We start from the raw sequence: 15,962 nt of genomic DNA on the forward strand, positions 1-15,962 counted from the left end.
GGAAATGGAGTGCCTCTTTCAAAATTGTGAATTTTAAGGCCCCAGGTCCCGTGTCTGGTGCAGTATTGGTTATATTGCTGGCATTTATTCTTTAAAAATCTTCTTAGGTGCTGGCACTATGCTCAATGGCCCTAAGTGCCGAGCATCGAACAAAATTTGCAACTCTCCATCGGCAAGTGGTGGCGTCTCCATATGAGTGAAAAATTATCGACAGGGACGTTAAACAAATCAATCGGTCAATTTTGAATAAACTTTATATTCTATACCTTACATTCCTCGTCAGGCGAGTGTCCACTTTCTGATGAAGTCCTACATGTATCTGTGTCATAACGTTTCTGAAATATATCCATGTTATACATATAATATGAAATACTAATATGTATTTGATGTGATACATATATAACATATTTATAATATTCCCAAATATATAATCATGTACTTGCTTTTTTCAATCTAACATTTATTATCGGTGGATCAATAACATAATATCTAAAATGAGAATATGATTAGCCCTCAGTAACTGACTACCATTCAACAGAATTAACATATACCTGTCTGAGCGCTGATGCCACCTGTTTTGGTTCTGTTTCCTTCTGGGGTTCAGTAGAGTCCAGTCCCTGAAATAAAAAGTAATTTCAAGATTCATATTCATTCAGGAAAAAAGTTTTCTTCAGTTTTCAAACTCAGTAAAATTGAGAATATCGCGTGACACAGTGGTAAGAGCGTCTGCTCTTGAGTCGCGGGGTCAGGAGTTGATTCTTACGTCGCGCGTTCGAATACCACTTTGGGACTTGAAGACCGGTCCTTCGGATAGGGCCGTATAAACCTAATCTGATTAAAATCAGATCTGTGTTACGCTCCAAAAACGTCGCCGATGCCCCGTGTCGCAGTTGGTGCTGGCACGAAAAAGATCCCTCACTGCTCAACGGTCATAAGTGAAGAGTATGGAACAAAATTTGAAGCTCTCCACCGGCAAGTGGTGCTGTCTCCATATGAGTGAAAAAATCTTAAGCAACAAACAATCAAACTATATATTTAATATGTATTTATAAATAATCCGGGGCCAAGCTTCTTAATTAAGTTCAGTTGAACTTTCGGTATCTCAAACACCGATATCCCAAATACCATGCATATGTCGAAATGATTTTGAAGTCCCGACCTCTTGATCTTTTAGTATTTTACCCTCTTCGTATTCTAAAATATGTAAAAATAAATAATTCAAAAAATGTAGAAATAAATCAAAATGTGTTTTATAAACAATAAAAAAAAAGAACATGCATCAATTGTGATCTCACAGGGGAATTTAAATCCTTGACTATAAATGTAATATGGCATAATATTTTTGGTGGATAATAGAAACAAAGTATCTTTAGTTGTGATATTAGTTTATGCTATATTTTTGTTTTGTTTTGTTTTGGTTGGTTGGTTGGTTGGTTTTTTTTTTTTTTTTTTTTTTTTTGGGGGGGGGGGGGGGGTGTTAAATATCAAAAATATGTTGCCATTAATTTCAAGCAACTGATCAGTGTCAGAAATTAACAACAAAATATATAATGCGGATATTTTTTTATCTTGATCTTTCATTGACACATCTTTCCTGTTTTAGAACAAACTTTCCAAATAAAAAATCGTTGCAACAAAATATGGACTTTGATTCTCTTATAATTTAATTCTGGTTGTAACGCTTGTTTGGATGAAAAATTTACTTTATATCGTGTAAAAGGGGTTGCCTACGTCACAATGACTTTCGTCAAAAACGTATCAATCCGCCTTACGTTGCATTCAAATTTTGTACAAATTGAAGTCATTTTATTAGAAATATCACCTTTTTTCTTACATCAAATGAATGAAAATTAAATTATAAGCAATAGAATTAATAGCCACCCATTTTACACGGTATTTTTTTTATAAACCGCTTAAACTGCCCCAACCCACTTTATACCGTATAAAATGGGTAGCTATTAAATTCATTCCTTAAACAATGTTTACTCCCCCCCCCCTTCCTCCTCAATAACGAAAACAGGATGTCGTTGTCAATAGCGACGTCCAGGATAATGTAGTGCTAGAAAAATAATTTGCTACATGCCCTGAAAATTCTTATTAAGATATTTCTAATGCTTCTTCTTTAATAAATTATCACATTAATATTCTCTACATATGCAGAGAGATACAGAAATGTATTATATACTTGATTACATGCAACTATATCATAAATCGGTTCCCAAATGCACAAACCGCTGATTTAAATACAAAACAAATTGAATGCATGATTTCTATTAGGGGGAGGGGGAATGCAAAAAAAAAAAACTTTAATTTTTTAACAAATAAGATTGAAAAAAGACGGGTGTGTTAATGGATGGATGCTGACATAACACGTAACCCATCCCTCCTTTTTGAAGTAGGATAATTTTAAAAAATTAAATATGAAATCAACATTGATTTTTTTTACTATACAAAATATATGAGAGGAGGCGTTGCCCTCTTATCTCTGCTTCTGTGCACTTTTAGCTCCATTTCTTTGTTCAGTTAGGTAAACTTGGGAGAAAATTGGGACAACAAATAAAAGCGTTCGATCTGTTCAACAAATGTCGTGGTTATGAGACGTTACCACAACACAAAGCAAGCCAACTAGAAACGTGATGTCATAATCATCATGGCGTAAGCCAATGAGAACTTACGTTAGAAAGGATTGCAAGAGAAGGGGGAGGGGAGGGTCAACCCCCAAGTGCCTGTGAGTAAAACTCTAAGGTCAAGGTCAAAAGATAAAAAAAATATCACAATTCCTTGTAAAAGTCTTGTCATAATGAATACACATTTGGAAGTTAAATCCCTAGTAACAACTAAGCCTATTCAAAAGTTATGGCCAAGCCAAAAATTTTATAATTTTTTTTGTAAAAGTGAGTCAAACTTCAAGGTCAACAGGTCAAATTTGGTGGTTCCCGATGAATTAAAGATCTTGTCGCAGGGAACACATGAGGAATATAAGAAAGTCTCACCTACTCAAATAAAAATAATAGATAAATTAAATCAATTAATTTTAAAATAAAACAAGATGTGTTTGTGAAACACTGATGCCCCCGTATGGCAACATATCAAAGATTAAACTTTTCTTAAATGCAAATTTAATTAATTGGTACTAAAAGTAGGGTATTCTCACAGGAAAACAATTGTGAAATTTGAAAGTAAGCCAATTAATGTTGAAGTTTTTTTTCAATAAGTACACAAATCTCCAAGGTCAAGGTCAAAATGTCAATGTAATTTGGTATCAAATAAAAGGTCTTGCCACATAGAATACTTATGTAGAGCATGAAAGCCCTAGCCCTAGAAGTTCAGAAGTTATGGCCAAGGTTCAATTTTTGAAAAAGTAGGTCAAATTCCAAGGTCAAGGTCGAAGGGTCAAAGTTGTTGTTATCAAATGAAAGGTCTTGTCACAAAGATTAAATATGTAAAGTATGAAAGCACTAGCCCTAAGCTTTTAAAAGTTTTGGTCAAGATTTGCTTATTTAAGGTAGGGCAATATCAAAGGTCAAGGTCAAAGGGGTCAAAGTTCTTGGTATCCAACGAATGGTCTTCTCACAAGGATTACATATATGAAGTATGAAAGCCGTACCCCTTACCGTTCAAAAGTTATGGCCATGGTTAAAGTTTTTTCACAAGTACGGAAATCTACAAGCTCAAAGGGTCAAGGTTGTTGGTATCCAATGAAAGGTCTTTCACAAACATTACATATGTGAAGTATAAATGTCCTGGTATCTACTGTTCAAAAAATATGGCCAAAGTAAATGTTTTAAAGTTTTATGTAAAAGTGGGTCAAACTCCAAGATCAAGGTCAAGGTCAAATTTGGTGGTACCCAAAGAAAATTCTTGTCACGAGGAATACACATGTGAAATATGAAAGTCATGGCTCCACTAAATCAAAAGTTATGGGCAAGGTTAAAGTTTTATCGGACAAACAGCTAGACAGACAGACGGACACGACAAAAACTATATACCCCCGAAACTTCGTTTACGGGGACAGACAGACAAACGGGCACTGGAAGTTCATGTAAATATATACCGTTAGTATGTGCATGTATTTTTTTTATACATGCACATATACTATATATTTACATTAACTTCCAGTGCCCGTGGACGGACACGACAAAAACTATATACCCCCGAAACTTCGTTTACGGGGGCATAAAAATGAAACGGAGTTACATTTCTTTAATACTACTCTTTTGTATTCGGAGGCTAAGAAGTATCGATCGAATAAGAATCGTGCCTGACTCAGTGACTGCAAATTTTTCCTGATTCCAATCGGAACAGCAGTTATCGGGGTACACTCGACAGCTGGACGGAAAATAAAGTTCTCTCCAAGGGTTACTTTGGATCAAGGTAGACTCTAGTTGTTGAAACCGTTGTCAGGTCTGGCTAGGAGGTTATGAATGCACACTATCATGATACGCTACTTGTTCGAATTTCCTCAGTACTGTAAAAAACTTGTCTCATAGCACAACATTGAATCAATCAAACGAATGAAATTTTCTCTTTATTGTGCTGAAAATAAAAGGTCACATTGACGAGGGGTGTCACGTAATATGTTTGATAATTGTCTCTTTTTTTGTTAGTAGCAAAATATGTTGGGTTACAATTTGCAGCATGCAGAATGGGCTATTTGCAAGCAAAATAGAACACGTCCGCACATATATCCAAAGTTTCTTCTGTTGGATGGTATCCTCACCTTTACGACCACAGGCACAGGCACTTATTTCATAGACAGGCAAACTAATTCTAACATGTGTCAGAGCTCCAGATAATGTGCGTATTTGCAGAAATACGCATTAAATTTTACAAAATATGCATTGAAAATTAAATTGGAGCATACAATTACGCATTAGCAATCATAGATACGCATTACACCTCGAAAGTACTGCACACGACAAGTTGAAGAATACAGGTATGACTTACTTAATGATACGAATAGAGGTTAACTCAGTGTTTAATTTTTATCAAAACGAAGTGCATATTCAAAAGCCTTTTAGTGACGAGGAATATTCTAATATGCCTTTTATCCCAAAAAAATCAATTTCCATATAGACTATGCACTAGGCATAATTTTTTTTATTATGGGTTCATAGCCAATTTTTTCATCTCTCTCAACTTACCACAATTACCTTTTCTCTGTTTACATTGATACGACTCTTAAATGAAGGAAAATTGTGTCCTAGTAAATGCACTTGACCTACTGTATAATCCTCCTTGTCAAAAAAGAATGCTTCCCAATCTAAGCAAAAAGTCTTGCTGGTGTTTGCAAAATTTATTTAAATAAATGCAGGAACTGACCTTTGAAGTTTTTTCCCTCTTCAAAAACACATACTTCGATTACAAGCTCAAAAGAAAGGTCAAAACATTGATATATAAACAAAATACATTACTCTTCAATCATTTTGCTGAAAATGAAAATCTGCATTGATAAAAAAATCAGGGAGTAAATACACTTTAGGGTAAAAAATTATCTTGAGCTCTGATGTGTAGCGATTGCCCTGTATACAAAACAGAACGTGTTTGCTAGACACAGAAATGTAGCAACAAGTCTCATGTTGCTTGAATAATTATAAGCCATCGTAGACAATCCAATTAATCTTATTGCCATGTAAGGCTGTATACGAAACAAGTACATGTGTGTTAGACACAGAAATATAGCAAGAAGTCATGTGTTGCTCAATTATAAGCCAATGAAAGTCACTATAAGTGCAATATTTCAGTATGAAATTTTACTTTTTCTTAAGTATTAACTTAATAAATCTTCTTTAAACTAAAGTGTGTTGTTGCTAGGTTCTATGTGTGCAGTGATAAAGGCATGGAGAACAAAAACTTGGAGAAATGCATCATCAAGTTGCAGGAAGCTACATCTGACAATGAAAAGTTTGCAGCCATGTTGATGGTAATTCTGTTCAATTTGACATTTTGAGCTAATAATTATTTTTTTTAAAAAATGGGTATTGTGAAAATTTTATAATTTGATTTTGTAAAATCTTTGCAAGGAGAAACATATAATTTTTTGGGATTATCCTTTTTACAAAATGTATATTTGACATACATGTGCATATATGCATTGGACAATGTATATTTTATTGAGTATATTTTTCATTAATTAGGTGGCTAAAACTACAAGATGCTCAGACATGAGTAAAGAAGACAAGAAAAGAATTTTTAATGCCATTGGATTGTCATTTCTCATCAGACTTCTGAAATCAGGTTCATATATTTCATACTTAAATTTTTCTAAACATTTAACATGTTTATCATGCATGATTACAGAGTTCTTGAAATCCTTTTTTCGCTGTCAGTCATTTGAACTGACTGTCATATGAATTTTGTCAGACAGATTTCTATCGGTTCAAATAAAAAAATCAATAAAAAGATGAAAACTGTATTTGAATTTTATTATCGAAACATTGTGTACCCAACTTCAACAAACACTGCACACTTAATGACGATTTGATCTTCGTATTACAACTTTCTTTGAATTCTCTTGGGGGCCCATTTTGCTTCATAAGTTTTTTAATCTATTTCGATTTTCTCACCTGGCTTACCATAGGGCCGTCAACAAATGAGTTTGCCAATCATAGTTTGGCACTTTTGTTTATCATTACAAGCCATTACAAGATGCAGAAAAGCGTTTGAAAGATTACGATCGGTCGGTTGTAAGGAATTCATACGAAATATGGTCGGATTGTCAAAAGTTCTTATTTCAACAATTACTGGTCATTTGGACTGACACGGAATGCAAAGTAATCGTTCCTTGGTTGTTTTTATCGGTTTTGCCGACAGGACCAAAAGATTTCAAGAACTCTGTGATTATTTGCATATAACATGTATAAGCTCAGTATATTTTACAACTGTGATCTCTGTGATAAGGCCATTCCAATTTTTTTCTACATTTGGTGTCCACAGACTGATTGGTTTTGAGGTTATGGATTCCGAATTAAAAACAGCAAACAGGAATTAAAATCCAATATATAGAAACAATTTTAAATGTACATGTACATGAATATGTGTATCTTTATGTAATACTTTAAAAAAGGTAAGAAATATATATGTACATGTAATTATTAAATGTTGATGATTGCAGATTCTCAGCCAGAAGAATGCTCTGCCAATATTTACAAATGCATGGCATTAACAGTACTCTCTGGGCTCTGTGCTGATACTGACTTGGTAAGAAACATTATATATGTACATTTTGTTAAGATTCTTTAAGGCATTTTGATGAATCTCACAGATTTTGTAGTGGGCAGGGGAGAAGGATTCTTAAAGTTTATGAAATATAGATGATTTTTGTATCATTGTATTTAATGCCCAATGTACATGTAATTTGTCAAACTTTGGATGTGTGTAAATTATAAAATTAATGAATGTTTTACCTATGCATTTAGCAGTGTAATTTTTCAAGTTACATTACTGATGGACATGTAATTTGATACTTTGAAAATATATCTTCTAGGTGCAAAGTGCCCCTTTGTATCGCATTCTTAAACCACTGAATGAAGTCATTCTGATCAGACGGAGGTATTTATATAATTTTACACTGATTCAACATGTAAATTTTCAAGAACAAATTCAAGTGATTTATTATATTTCAAATAATGAAGTGCATTTGTACAAAAGATTATTTTTAGTTGATTGTTACTATAGTAACGACGATGAAGAGGTGGATAACATGATCAATGATGCGTTTGAAATCCTGAAGATGTTTGCTGGATCCCAGCAGGGAATACAGCATTTGCTGGACAATGGCACCATCTCTGCCTTAACCAAAGTCATTGCTAAAGAATTATATGGTATACAGTATTCATGTACATATTCTTGGTACAGAGTAAATTATTAGTTATCAGTCTTATATGTTGTGTTCAGTTTCCAAAATGCATTGACATCAGATTAACAACTCTAGGATTAATTAGAAAGAATTACATTGATTGAAGTCTTTTGACTCAAAGTTTGAAACATAAACAGTACTATTGCATAGGTAACTGTTGTTAGAATATTGTCAAATTGTCTTCATAATAAAATGTAAATTCTGCTCATATGTGTTAATTTCTTTTGAAACTCAGGAGCTAAAAAAGCCTTCGATTTGATGACCTTCATATTGCACACAATGAAGCCGTGTGTCTGGACCGGACAGGAACAAGCTCTGGGAAGGCTGCTCAACTATTTTGCCAAGAAAATGGCAGAAAATCAGGTACAGAACAACATTGCAAGGAAAGAACACTGGTTAACTTTACAGTAGTGGAGGGATGATAAATATAGTGTTTTTGATCATTTTCTCATGCTTCCAAATTGCAGAGTCTGATTTTTGGCGAATGTCAAGTCCATAGTATTTGCTTGTCTTCAACATGTATATAATGATGTAATGTAAAGCACATGTATTTGCAGATTGTTGTATTTCATGAGGAGCATGATTATGACTGCAAGTAATATAACAAGTTACTTGTATTAATTGTCAGTCTTATAGTTCCATGATTTATTCATTTCTGGTTTTACACAGTACTTGTGTTAATGCTTAACTTTTCCATAATTTTATTTCAGGACCAGGAAAAATTCGAACTTTGTAATTTCATTGGCATGATATTAAGAGTGACCCCTATATCTGAGGTAAGATTTGAATGTTCATGTTTTGATGATAACATACATGTACGTGCATTAAAAATTTGAAAGGATCTATAATTAAATTTAAGGAAATGAACTTGAAATTCTTTCCTCTTGAAATAAATATCATTAAATTGTGAAGGCTTATTTATTTTTTTTTATTTCAGTTCAGAAAGGCTGAACAGCAACAATGGCATAAGTCAATTTTGAAAGGAATTCAAGATATATTCAGCAGTCGATTGGGTAAGTCAGAACTAATACCTATTTAATCACATTCCATTTAAGCATTTTTATGTTCCAAGCCTTGAATTTCATGTACATGTAAGGAATTTTACATTATTCTGTGATGGATTTCAAGGATGGGAGTACTGAAACTTCCCAGAAGGGTACACACTCAGGAAATATACCAAATGCATCTTTATTACTTCCAAGATTAAAGAAAACTAATTTCTCTGATAAATCCTCTTTATTGTCTGCATTTTCAGGAGAAGCTCAAAGAGAGCCAGCCCTGAAACTGGTGGCCTCCCTGATAGATCGAGTAGGAATGGAGTTTGTTCTGCCCCCTAACATGAAGGACAACAAAGTGCTCCTAATGATTATACACCTCAGTTGTATCGAGGTCAGGATGACTCTGGAAAACTTTCCCGTGGACAAGGTATGGATAAAAATCTTCACACCATGTAAAGTTGGTTTTTGGGGGACTGGAAGATGTGTTGGACCAACTTATTACACAATGGTAGTAGTGTTTTATAAATGAATCTAATTAGATTTCAGAGAAGGCAGATTTGCTTTGTGCTTGCTATCATCTTTTGGAGAACATCATTATCTACCTGACCACATCCCCTAGTCTTCTACTGGATGAAAAACAGATCCTTCAGCTTCATTCAGCCATGTTAGGGGCATTCCATTCCATCATTTTCTTCCTAAAGGAACTTTCAGATGAAAACAATGCCAAAGGACAGGTAAGAAAATCACAGACTTTTTAGCTCACCTGAGCCAAAGGCTCAAGTGAGCTTTTCTGATCACATTTTGTCCGTCGTCCGTCCGTCTGTCTGTCCGTCCCTCTGTCCGTCTGTAAACTTTTCACATTTTCGACTTCTTCTCAAGAACCACTGGGCCAATTTTGACCAAACTTGGTACAAATTATCCTTGGGTGAAGTGGAATTTAAATTGTTAAAATAAAGGGCCAAGTCCCCTCACAAGGGGAGATAATCAAGAAAAGACAAAAATAGGGTGGGATCATTAAAAAATCTTCTTCTCAAGAACCACTAGGCCAGAAAAGCTGAAACTTATGTGAAAGCATCCTGGGGTAGTGTTGATTCTAAATTGTTCAAATCATGACCCCCGGGGGAAGGGCGGGGCCACAATGGGGAATCAAAGTTTTACATAGAAATGTAGAGGAAAAATCTTTGAAAATCTTCTTCTCAAGAACCACTGGGCCAGAAAAGTTTTACTGGGGAAGTGTAGATTCTACATTATTCAAAATGTGGGGAATCAAAGTTTTGCATAGAAATATAGAGAGTGAATCTGTGAAAATCTTTTTCTCAAGAACCACTGGGCCAGAAAAGCTGAAACTTATGTGGAAGCATCCTGGGGTAGTGTAGATTCTAAATTGTTCAAATCATGACCCCCGGGGGAAGGGCGGGGCCACAATGGGGAATCAAAGTTTTACATAGAAATATATAGGAAAAATCTTTGAAAATCTTCTTCTCAAGAACCACTGGGCTAGAAAAGCTGAAACTTATGTGCACATGGAAGGTTCCTGGGGATCTGTAGATTTCTAAATGTCTAAATTATGATCAGTGGGGTAGGTTGGGAATGCATTATGTATCACAAGGAGGAAATCTGGTAAAGAACAGAATGGTCAACGCTTCTCAGTAGAGCGATGTGGCCCCTGGGCCTCTTGTTTCTGTTAGTGTTTAGACCTTGTAAGCCTTTACCTCCCTTGCTTTTCTTAAAGAATTACATTTTTTCATTCACTGAGTGATATTACAATTTCAAAGAAAATAAATAGCTACATTTTTCACAAGGGTTTGCATATTGAGTGAACAATACTTGGCATCATTTATATTCGCACTTAACTTGAAAACCTTCTTTCAGTATCAAAACCCAGTTGTAATAGCTACAGTCCGTGTCTTAGGAGCATGGCTGGCTGAGGAAACATCTGCCCTCAGATCAAAGACTTATGAAATCCTGCCATTTTTGTTACATTTATGGTAAGATGTCATTATATATATGTTAGATATTACATGTAATGAGTTCGGTATAACTCTATAAGTCATTTTAATGTGAACTTCTATCTTTTAGCAAACTACAGATGGAGTTTTCCCACATATTAAGTTCTCAAGAGGGAGGCCTGGGTGCAAATCCCAAAGGATTCATCGATGACATTGGTTTTGAAAACATCAAGAAAAAAGTGAACATAGACACTCAAGCCATTTCCGAGGCACTGTCAGAATGCCTCACCATGGAGGATGAGGAAGAAGGAAATTTCGAGGAAGAGCAAGGTGAAGAGAAAAAAGTAGGAAAGGAAGTTGATGAAGGGGTAGATGAACAGGGAAAAATGGAAGTTGAAAGAGGAAAACAGGAAGGACACAAGAGTGTGAACAGTAACTGTGGAAATGTGATTCAGAATTCGAAACATGAGGTACTGAAAAAGGAAGTTGAGGATACTAAAGAGGAAAGTGCAAATTCAAAGGAGAATTGTGAAGCAATTTCTAGTGATGGAAATTCCCAAATGAACCATGAGGACAATAGTGCTTCTTCCAGTGTTGATCCAAATGTTGACAAGGTGATTGGTGATAATGAGGTAGAGGCCTCTAAGAGTGTTTCCAATGGAGCTGTGGACAGTGATCTGGATGAGGATGATGCCTCATATCTGGAAGATTCCGGAAGTATGAGTGTGGATTTACTGAGATTCCTCCTACCTGGACTCTGTCATCTCACCTCAGAGGATGAACCCAGACAGATCTTAGTGGACAATGAACTGTTACCCATGTTGAACCATTATATGAAACATATGTTGAAGCGATATTTTAAGGATGACTCCAATGACAATGTAGTAGTATGTATCTTGTTAACATTTTACATCTTTCATATAATTATTTCAAAGAGAGTATTTCAGAGCAAGAGTGAAAAAATGTAAATTGGAAAGTAATCAATTGCACCTTAGCCTTAAATTGCAAATGATTTTAGGCACCAACATTTTTTATGACCTTTCTCCTGATCTTAGGGGTTAAACTTCATTTTTAGGGTACCAACATTTTTTACCTACTGACCTTAGACATGTTGGAGATGTTGACATACTTTTGAAAAAAAAAACAATGCTTTTATATAATACAATAGCTTAAATACCTTTTACATGAAGACCATATATTCACTTTCATGTAAGATGATATTTAAATGTAAAAAAGATGAATTTAAATTTAAAGGTCATAGAACACCCCCCCACCCGAGAGCACTTTCAGCATGCAAGTACCCTATCACATATTCTCAAGCTGACATCAAACTTAATGTTATATGTACTTCCTTGGTAGGAGTGGGTAAAGAAAGGCAGCTATCAATTTTTAGTTCCTTAGTCAAATGATCAGATTACTTATTTTTGCATATTGCTATATCTTAAATGGTTTGGTCTGTATTTTCAGTTTAATATTCACAAAATCATATAACTATTTCTAAAAAGAATGACTTTTTCTATTAAAAATGTATAATTATAATGGTAAGTTCACAATCACTTGTCATGCTTGTCAATATCTTTGATATAGTTGTATGTATTTTTGATTTGTAGAAAGCATTGGAGTTGTTGTGTAATATTTTCCTGAACTTTGCTGTGATGGAGCCCAATTTGGTTAGGAGGAGCACACACTTAGTAAATGTTACACTGATTGTAATGGAGGCAGTGCCTCTTGTAGGTAAGTAAATGTGACACTGATTGTAATGGAGGCAGTGCCTCTTGTAGGTAAGTAAATGTTACACTGATTGTAATGGAGGCAGTGCCTCTCGTAGGTAAGTAAATGTTACACTGATTGTAATGGAGGCAGTGCCTCTTATACGTAAGTAAAGGTGACACTGATTGTAATGGAGGCAGTGCCTCTTGTAGGTAAGTAAATGTTACACTGATTGTAATGGAGGCAGTGCCTCTTGTACATGTACGTAAGTAAATGTCACACTGATTGTAATGGAGGCAGTGCCTCTTGTAGGTAAGTAAATGTTACACTGATTGTAATGGAGGCAGTGCCACTCGTAGGTAAGTAAACGTTACACTGATTGTAATAGAGGCAGTGCCTCTTGTAGGTAAGTAAATGATACACTGATTGTAATGGAGGCAGTGCCTCTTGTACGTAAGTAAATGTCACACTGATTGTAATGGAGGCAGTGCCTCTTGTAGGTAAGTAAATGTTACACTGATTGTAATGAAGGCAGTGCCTCTTGTACGTAAGTAAATGTCACACTGATTGTAATGAAGGCAGTGCCTCTTGTAGGTAAGTAAATGTCACACTGATTGTAATGGAGGCAGTGCCTCTTGTAGGTAAGTAAACGATACACTGATTGTAATGGAGGCAGTGCCTCTTGTAGGTAAGTAAATGTCACACTGATTGTAATGGAGGCAGTGCCTCTTGTAGGTAAGTAAATGTTACACTGATTGTAATGAAGGCAGTTCCTCTTGTACGTAAGTAAATGTCACACTGATTGTAATGAAGGGCAGTGCCTCTTCTTGTATGTAAATGTAAACCTGGAGGCAGTGCCTGTAGGTAAGTAAATGTTACACTGATTGTAATGGAGGCAGTGCCTCTTGTAGGTAAGTAAATGTCACACTGATTGTAATGGAGGCAGTGCCTCTTGTACGTAAGTAAATGTTACACTGATTGTAATGAAGGCAGTTCCTCTTGTAGGTAAGTAAACCTCAACTCAGTAAATGTTACACTGATTGTAATGGAGGCAGTGCCTCTTGCAGATAAGTAGACCTCAGTTCTTAAGGATAAAGTGTAGGTTAACTTACACATATAGATGAAGGAGTGTGTGTTTCTTTATATAGACTGAATCACTTAGCTTGTAGTCTTAGCTTAGTTTTGAATGTCTTTTTTCAGGAAGAAAAACAGAATTTAACCCTTTGTGGCTCAAAATGGTTACACTTGGCATGTTTTATTTGAGACATCAAAGCTGTGCAGTAAGAAGTGGTAGGTCAAATAAATTAGATAAATTAAAGTCCTAGAAGAAATGTTAAAAATCGAACAATTATCTACAAAAATAACCACATTTCCTGAAAAATTTGTCTTGCTTAATATAAACCAATAATAATTTGTCTGAAATTAAGGTGTCAGATAAGATTGCATATGAATCAACAGTACATTTAAAGTGTATATATTGACAGTTGCTGCTGAGGATGTCTTGGTGCACTTCTTTATCTGTGCCTGTACATTTGTGAAGGGAGCCTTCATCAACAGCTCTAAAAACAGGAAGAAGGACGTCCTCACTGTATCTCCTAATTATCTCCCCTTCTGGGAGGAGGCTTCTCAACTCTGGTTTCTTACAATACAAGGTATAATCAAGATTCAAGTACTTATTCTATTTCAACATTTTACCTGTATTATTTATACTTCTTTGTTAATTGTAATATTTCTCCTCACATTACTTATTGCGCCTAAATTTACTTCCCAGTGTATGCTTAAAATGTTTAAATGTACGTACTTAATCAACAATATTACTGATAAATATAATTTTTATGCCCCCCTTCGAAGAAGGGAGGGCATATTGCTTTAATGCTGTCTGTCGGTCTGTCTCTCGGTCCACTATCAGTTTCTGTTCATTTTCTTCGCATAGGTTGCACATATTCAAATGCAATTTGATATACAGTACAGATTTATCATAAGAATATCTAGGTCAAGTTTTGTTTTGGTATTATCAGGTTATTTTGGGCAGAGTTATGCCCCTCAGACATGGAAGAATTCCAGTTATTTGCCATTTCTGTTCATTTTCTTTGCAGAGGTTGCACATATTAAAATGAAATTTGGTATACAGATTTATCATTAAAATATCTAGGAGCCATTTTTGACAGAGTTATGTCCCTTAGAGTTAGAAAAATTCCAAATACCGGCATTTGGGGGAGTGGGGCATAAGTGTTTTACAAACATCTCTTGTTTATCATGTTTCAATGCCAATTTTTAAAATTTGATTGAATTATGGTAAAACAGAGTTATCATATTGTTACAGTAAACCATTTTATTAGAAGGAATTATAACATGACTGGTACAATTTATTCTTGTTTTCAGCAATGACATCCTGTACAGCCATGTACCCCCAGTTAATTAAAGCTGTCCTAATATCAGGAATGATGCCACAGCTGGCTAAAGTCTTCATTGCAGTACAAGGTTAGATTCCCCAAAATTTGATAGTAATGTACTGTTAAAGATTATGTGCCACAAGATCCAAAATTTCTATTTTTGTTGCTAATGTAATTATACAAAATGTGACTATTTTATGAAAAACATTGTCATAAAAAATTTGATACAGTAAAAACTTGTCAAATCGGGATACCACTGGATACCAAGAAATTGGCTTGATTAGGCAATATACATTCTGGATTAGACAATATTTAGAACAACTGAATTTTCTACAGTAGAACTTTAAGTTTACATTTTATTAGAAAAAAAATTCAGATTACACCCCATCAGGATAAGACAAGTTTAATTGTACAAGACCCATGATTTGTAGCTAGCATGAGTTTCTGTAGATACTCAGTTTTATAATTCGATTATCAAGATTATTACATGTTGATACTGATTTTGAGGCAGAATTAAATGCTTTCCTCCTGATTCAGGTCGAGATGTTGGAGATGAAGTCATCAGATGTGTGCTGGCCTTGTTTATCACTATGGCACATTTTCATGAAAAAGTTAGAAATGTCATCAAAACAACAGGGGGACTACAGCTTTCCAAGTAAGTGGTTCACATTGTGCAACGAGTTTTTAAAATGAAGTGTACAAGGTACTATGTACATTTGTGTGATTTAAAATTAATTTTTTTTTTCGTTTTAGAATTTACGATTCAAAAGAATTGCGTATAGAGCTTGGAATTGCTGAAAAAAGTGGAAATGAGAAGAAATCCTAAATAAAAATTTAGCTCACTCCAGCACTGGACTTGTAGAAATATGATGAAGATTAATATTATACGGCATCCAGAAGATGCACAAACTCTACTGGAAATTACAAATTTTAATTTGGAAATTCTCGAGAAAATGTTCAGAGACAAGGTTTCTACTTCACTATTCATTATCTGGCATGGACAAAAAACCAAAAGACAAGAATAAATAAAACTTTTAAAACAATTTGATTTCTT

At 34.8% G+C, this 15,962-nt stretch overlaps 1 protein-coding gene across 2 annotated transcripts; it reads left to right on the plus strand.

Annotated features, from left to right (window-relative positions):
- Positions 1 to 4,266: 4,266 nt before the first annotated feature.
- LOC134238708 (neurochondrin-like) lies at positions 4,267 to 15,951 on the plus strand. 2 transcript variants are annotated; one of them, XM_062720827.1, is made up of 19 exons: positions 4,267 to 4,404; positions 5,815 to 5,923; positions 6,138 to 6,237; positions 7,115 to 7,200; positions 7,487 to 7,551; positions 7,678 to 7,823; positions 8,094 to 8,221; positions 8,569 to 8,634; positions 8,796 to 8,871; positions 9,114 to 9,283; positions 9,396 to 9,590; positions 10,729 to 10,844; positions 10,936 to 11,692; positions 12,416 to 12,539; positions 13,716 to 13,805; positions 14,000 to 14,167; positions 14,898 to 14,996; positions 15,446 to 15,563; positions 15,662 to 15,951. In XM_062720827.1, exons 2-19 carry the CDS (start codon positions 5,840 to 5,842, stop codon positions 15,732 to 15,734), a joined length of 2,661 nt encoding a protein of 886 aa, XP_062576811.1. In that variant the 5' UTR covers positions 4,267 to 4,404; positions 5,815 to 5,839; the 3' UTR covers positions 15,735 to 15,951. The 2 variants fall into 2 exon arrangements, with proteins under 2 accessions (XP_062576811.1, XP_062576810.1); XM_062720826.1 differs by having other exon boundaries at positions 4,267 to 4,374.
- The last annotated feature ends 11 nt before the right edge of the window (positions 15,952 to 15,962 follow it).

Source organism: Saccostrea cucullata, unplaced genomic scaffold (assembly GCF_032062105.1).
Source record: "Saccostrea cucullata isolate Sc308-1 unplaced genomic scaffold, CSIRO_AGI_Scuc_v1 ctg2923, whole genome shotgun sequence".
NCBI classification, from domain to species: Eukaryota; Metazoa; Mollusca; class Bivalvia; order Ostreida; family Ostreidae; genus Saccostrea; species Saccostrea cuccullata.

What these genes read in the sequence shown, in the direction of transcription:
- LOC134238708 (XM_062720827.1), top strand. Translation starts at nt 5,840, where the DNA reads ATGGAGAACAAAAACTTGGAGAAATGCATCATCAAGTTGCAGGAAGCT. An exon ending in CATTGCTAAAGAATTATATG is followed by an intron (nt 7,824 to 8,093) that starts GTATACAGTATT and finishes TTTGAAACTCAG; the next exon opens with GAGCTAAAAAAGCCTTCGAT. An exon ending in AAAACAATGCCAAAGGACAG is followed by an intron (nt 9,591 to 10,728) that starts GTAAGAAAATCA and finishes ACCTTCTTTCAG; the next exon opens with TATCAAAACCCAGTTGTAAT.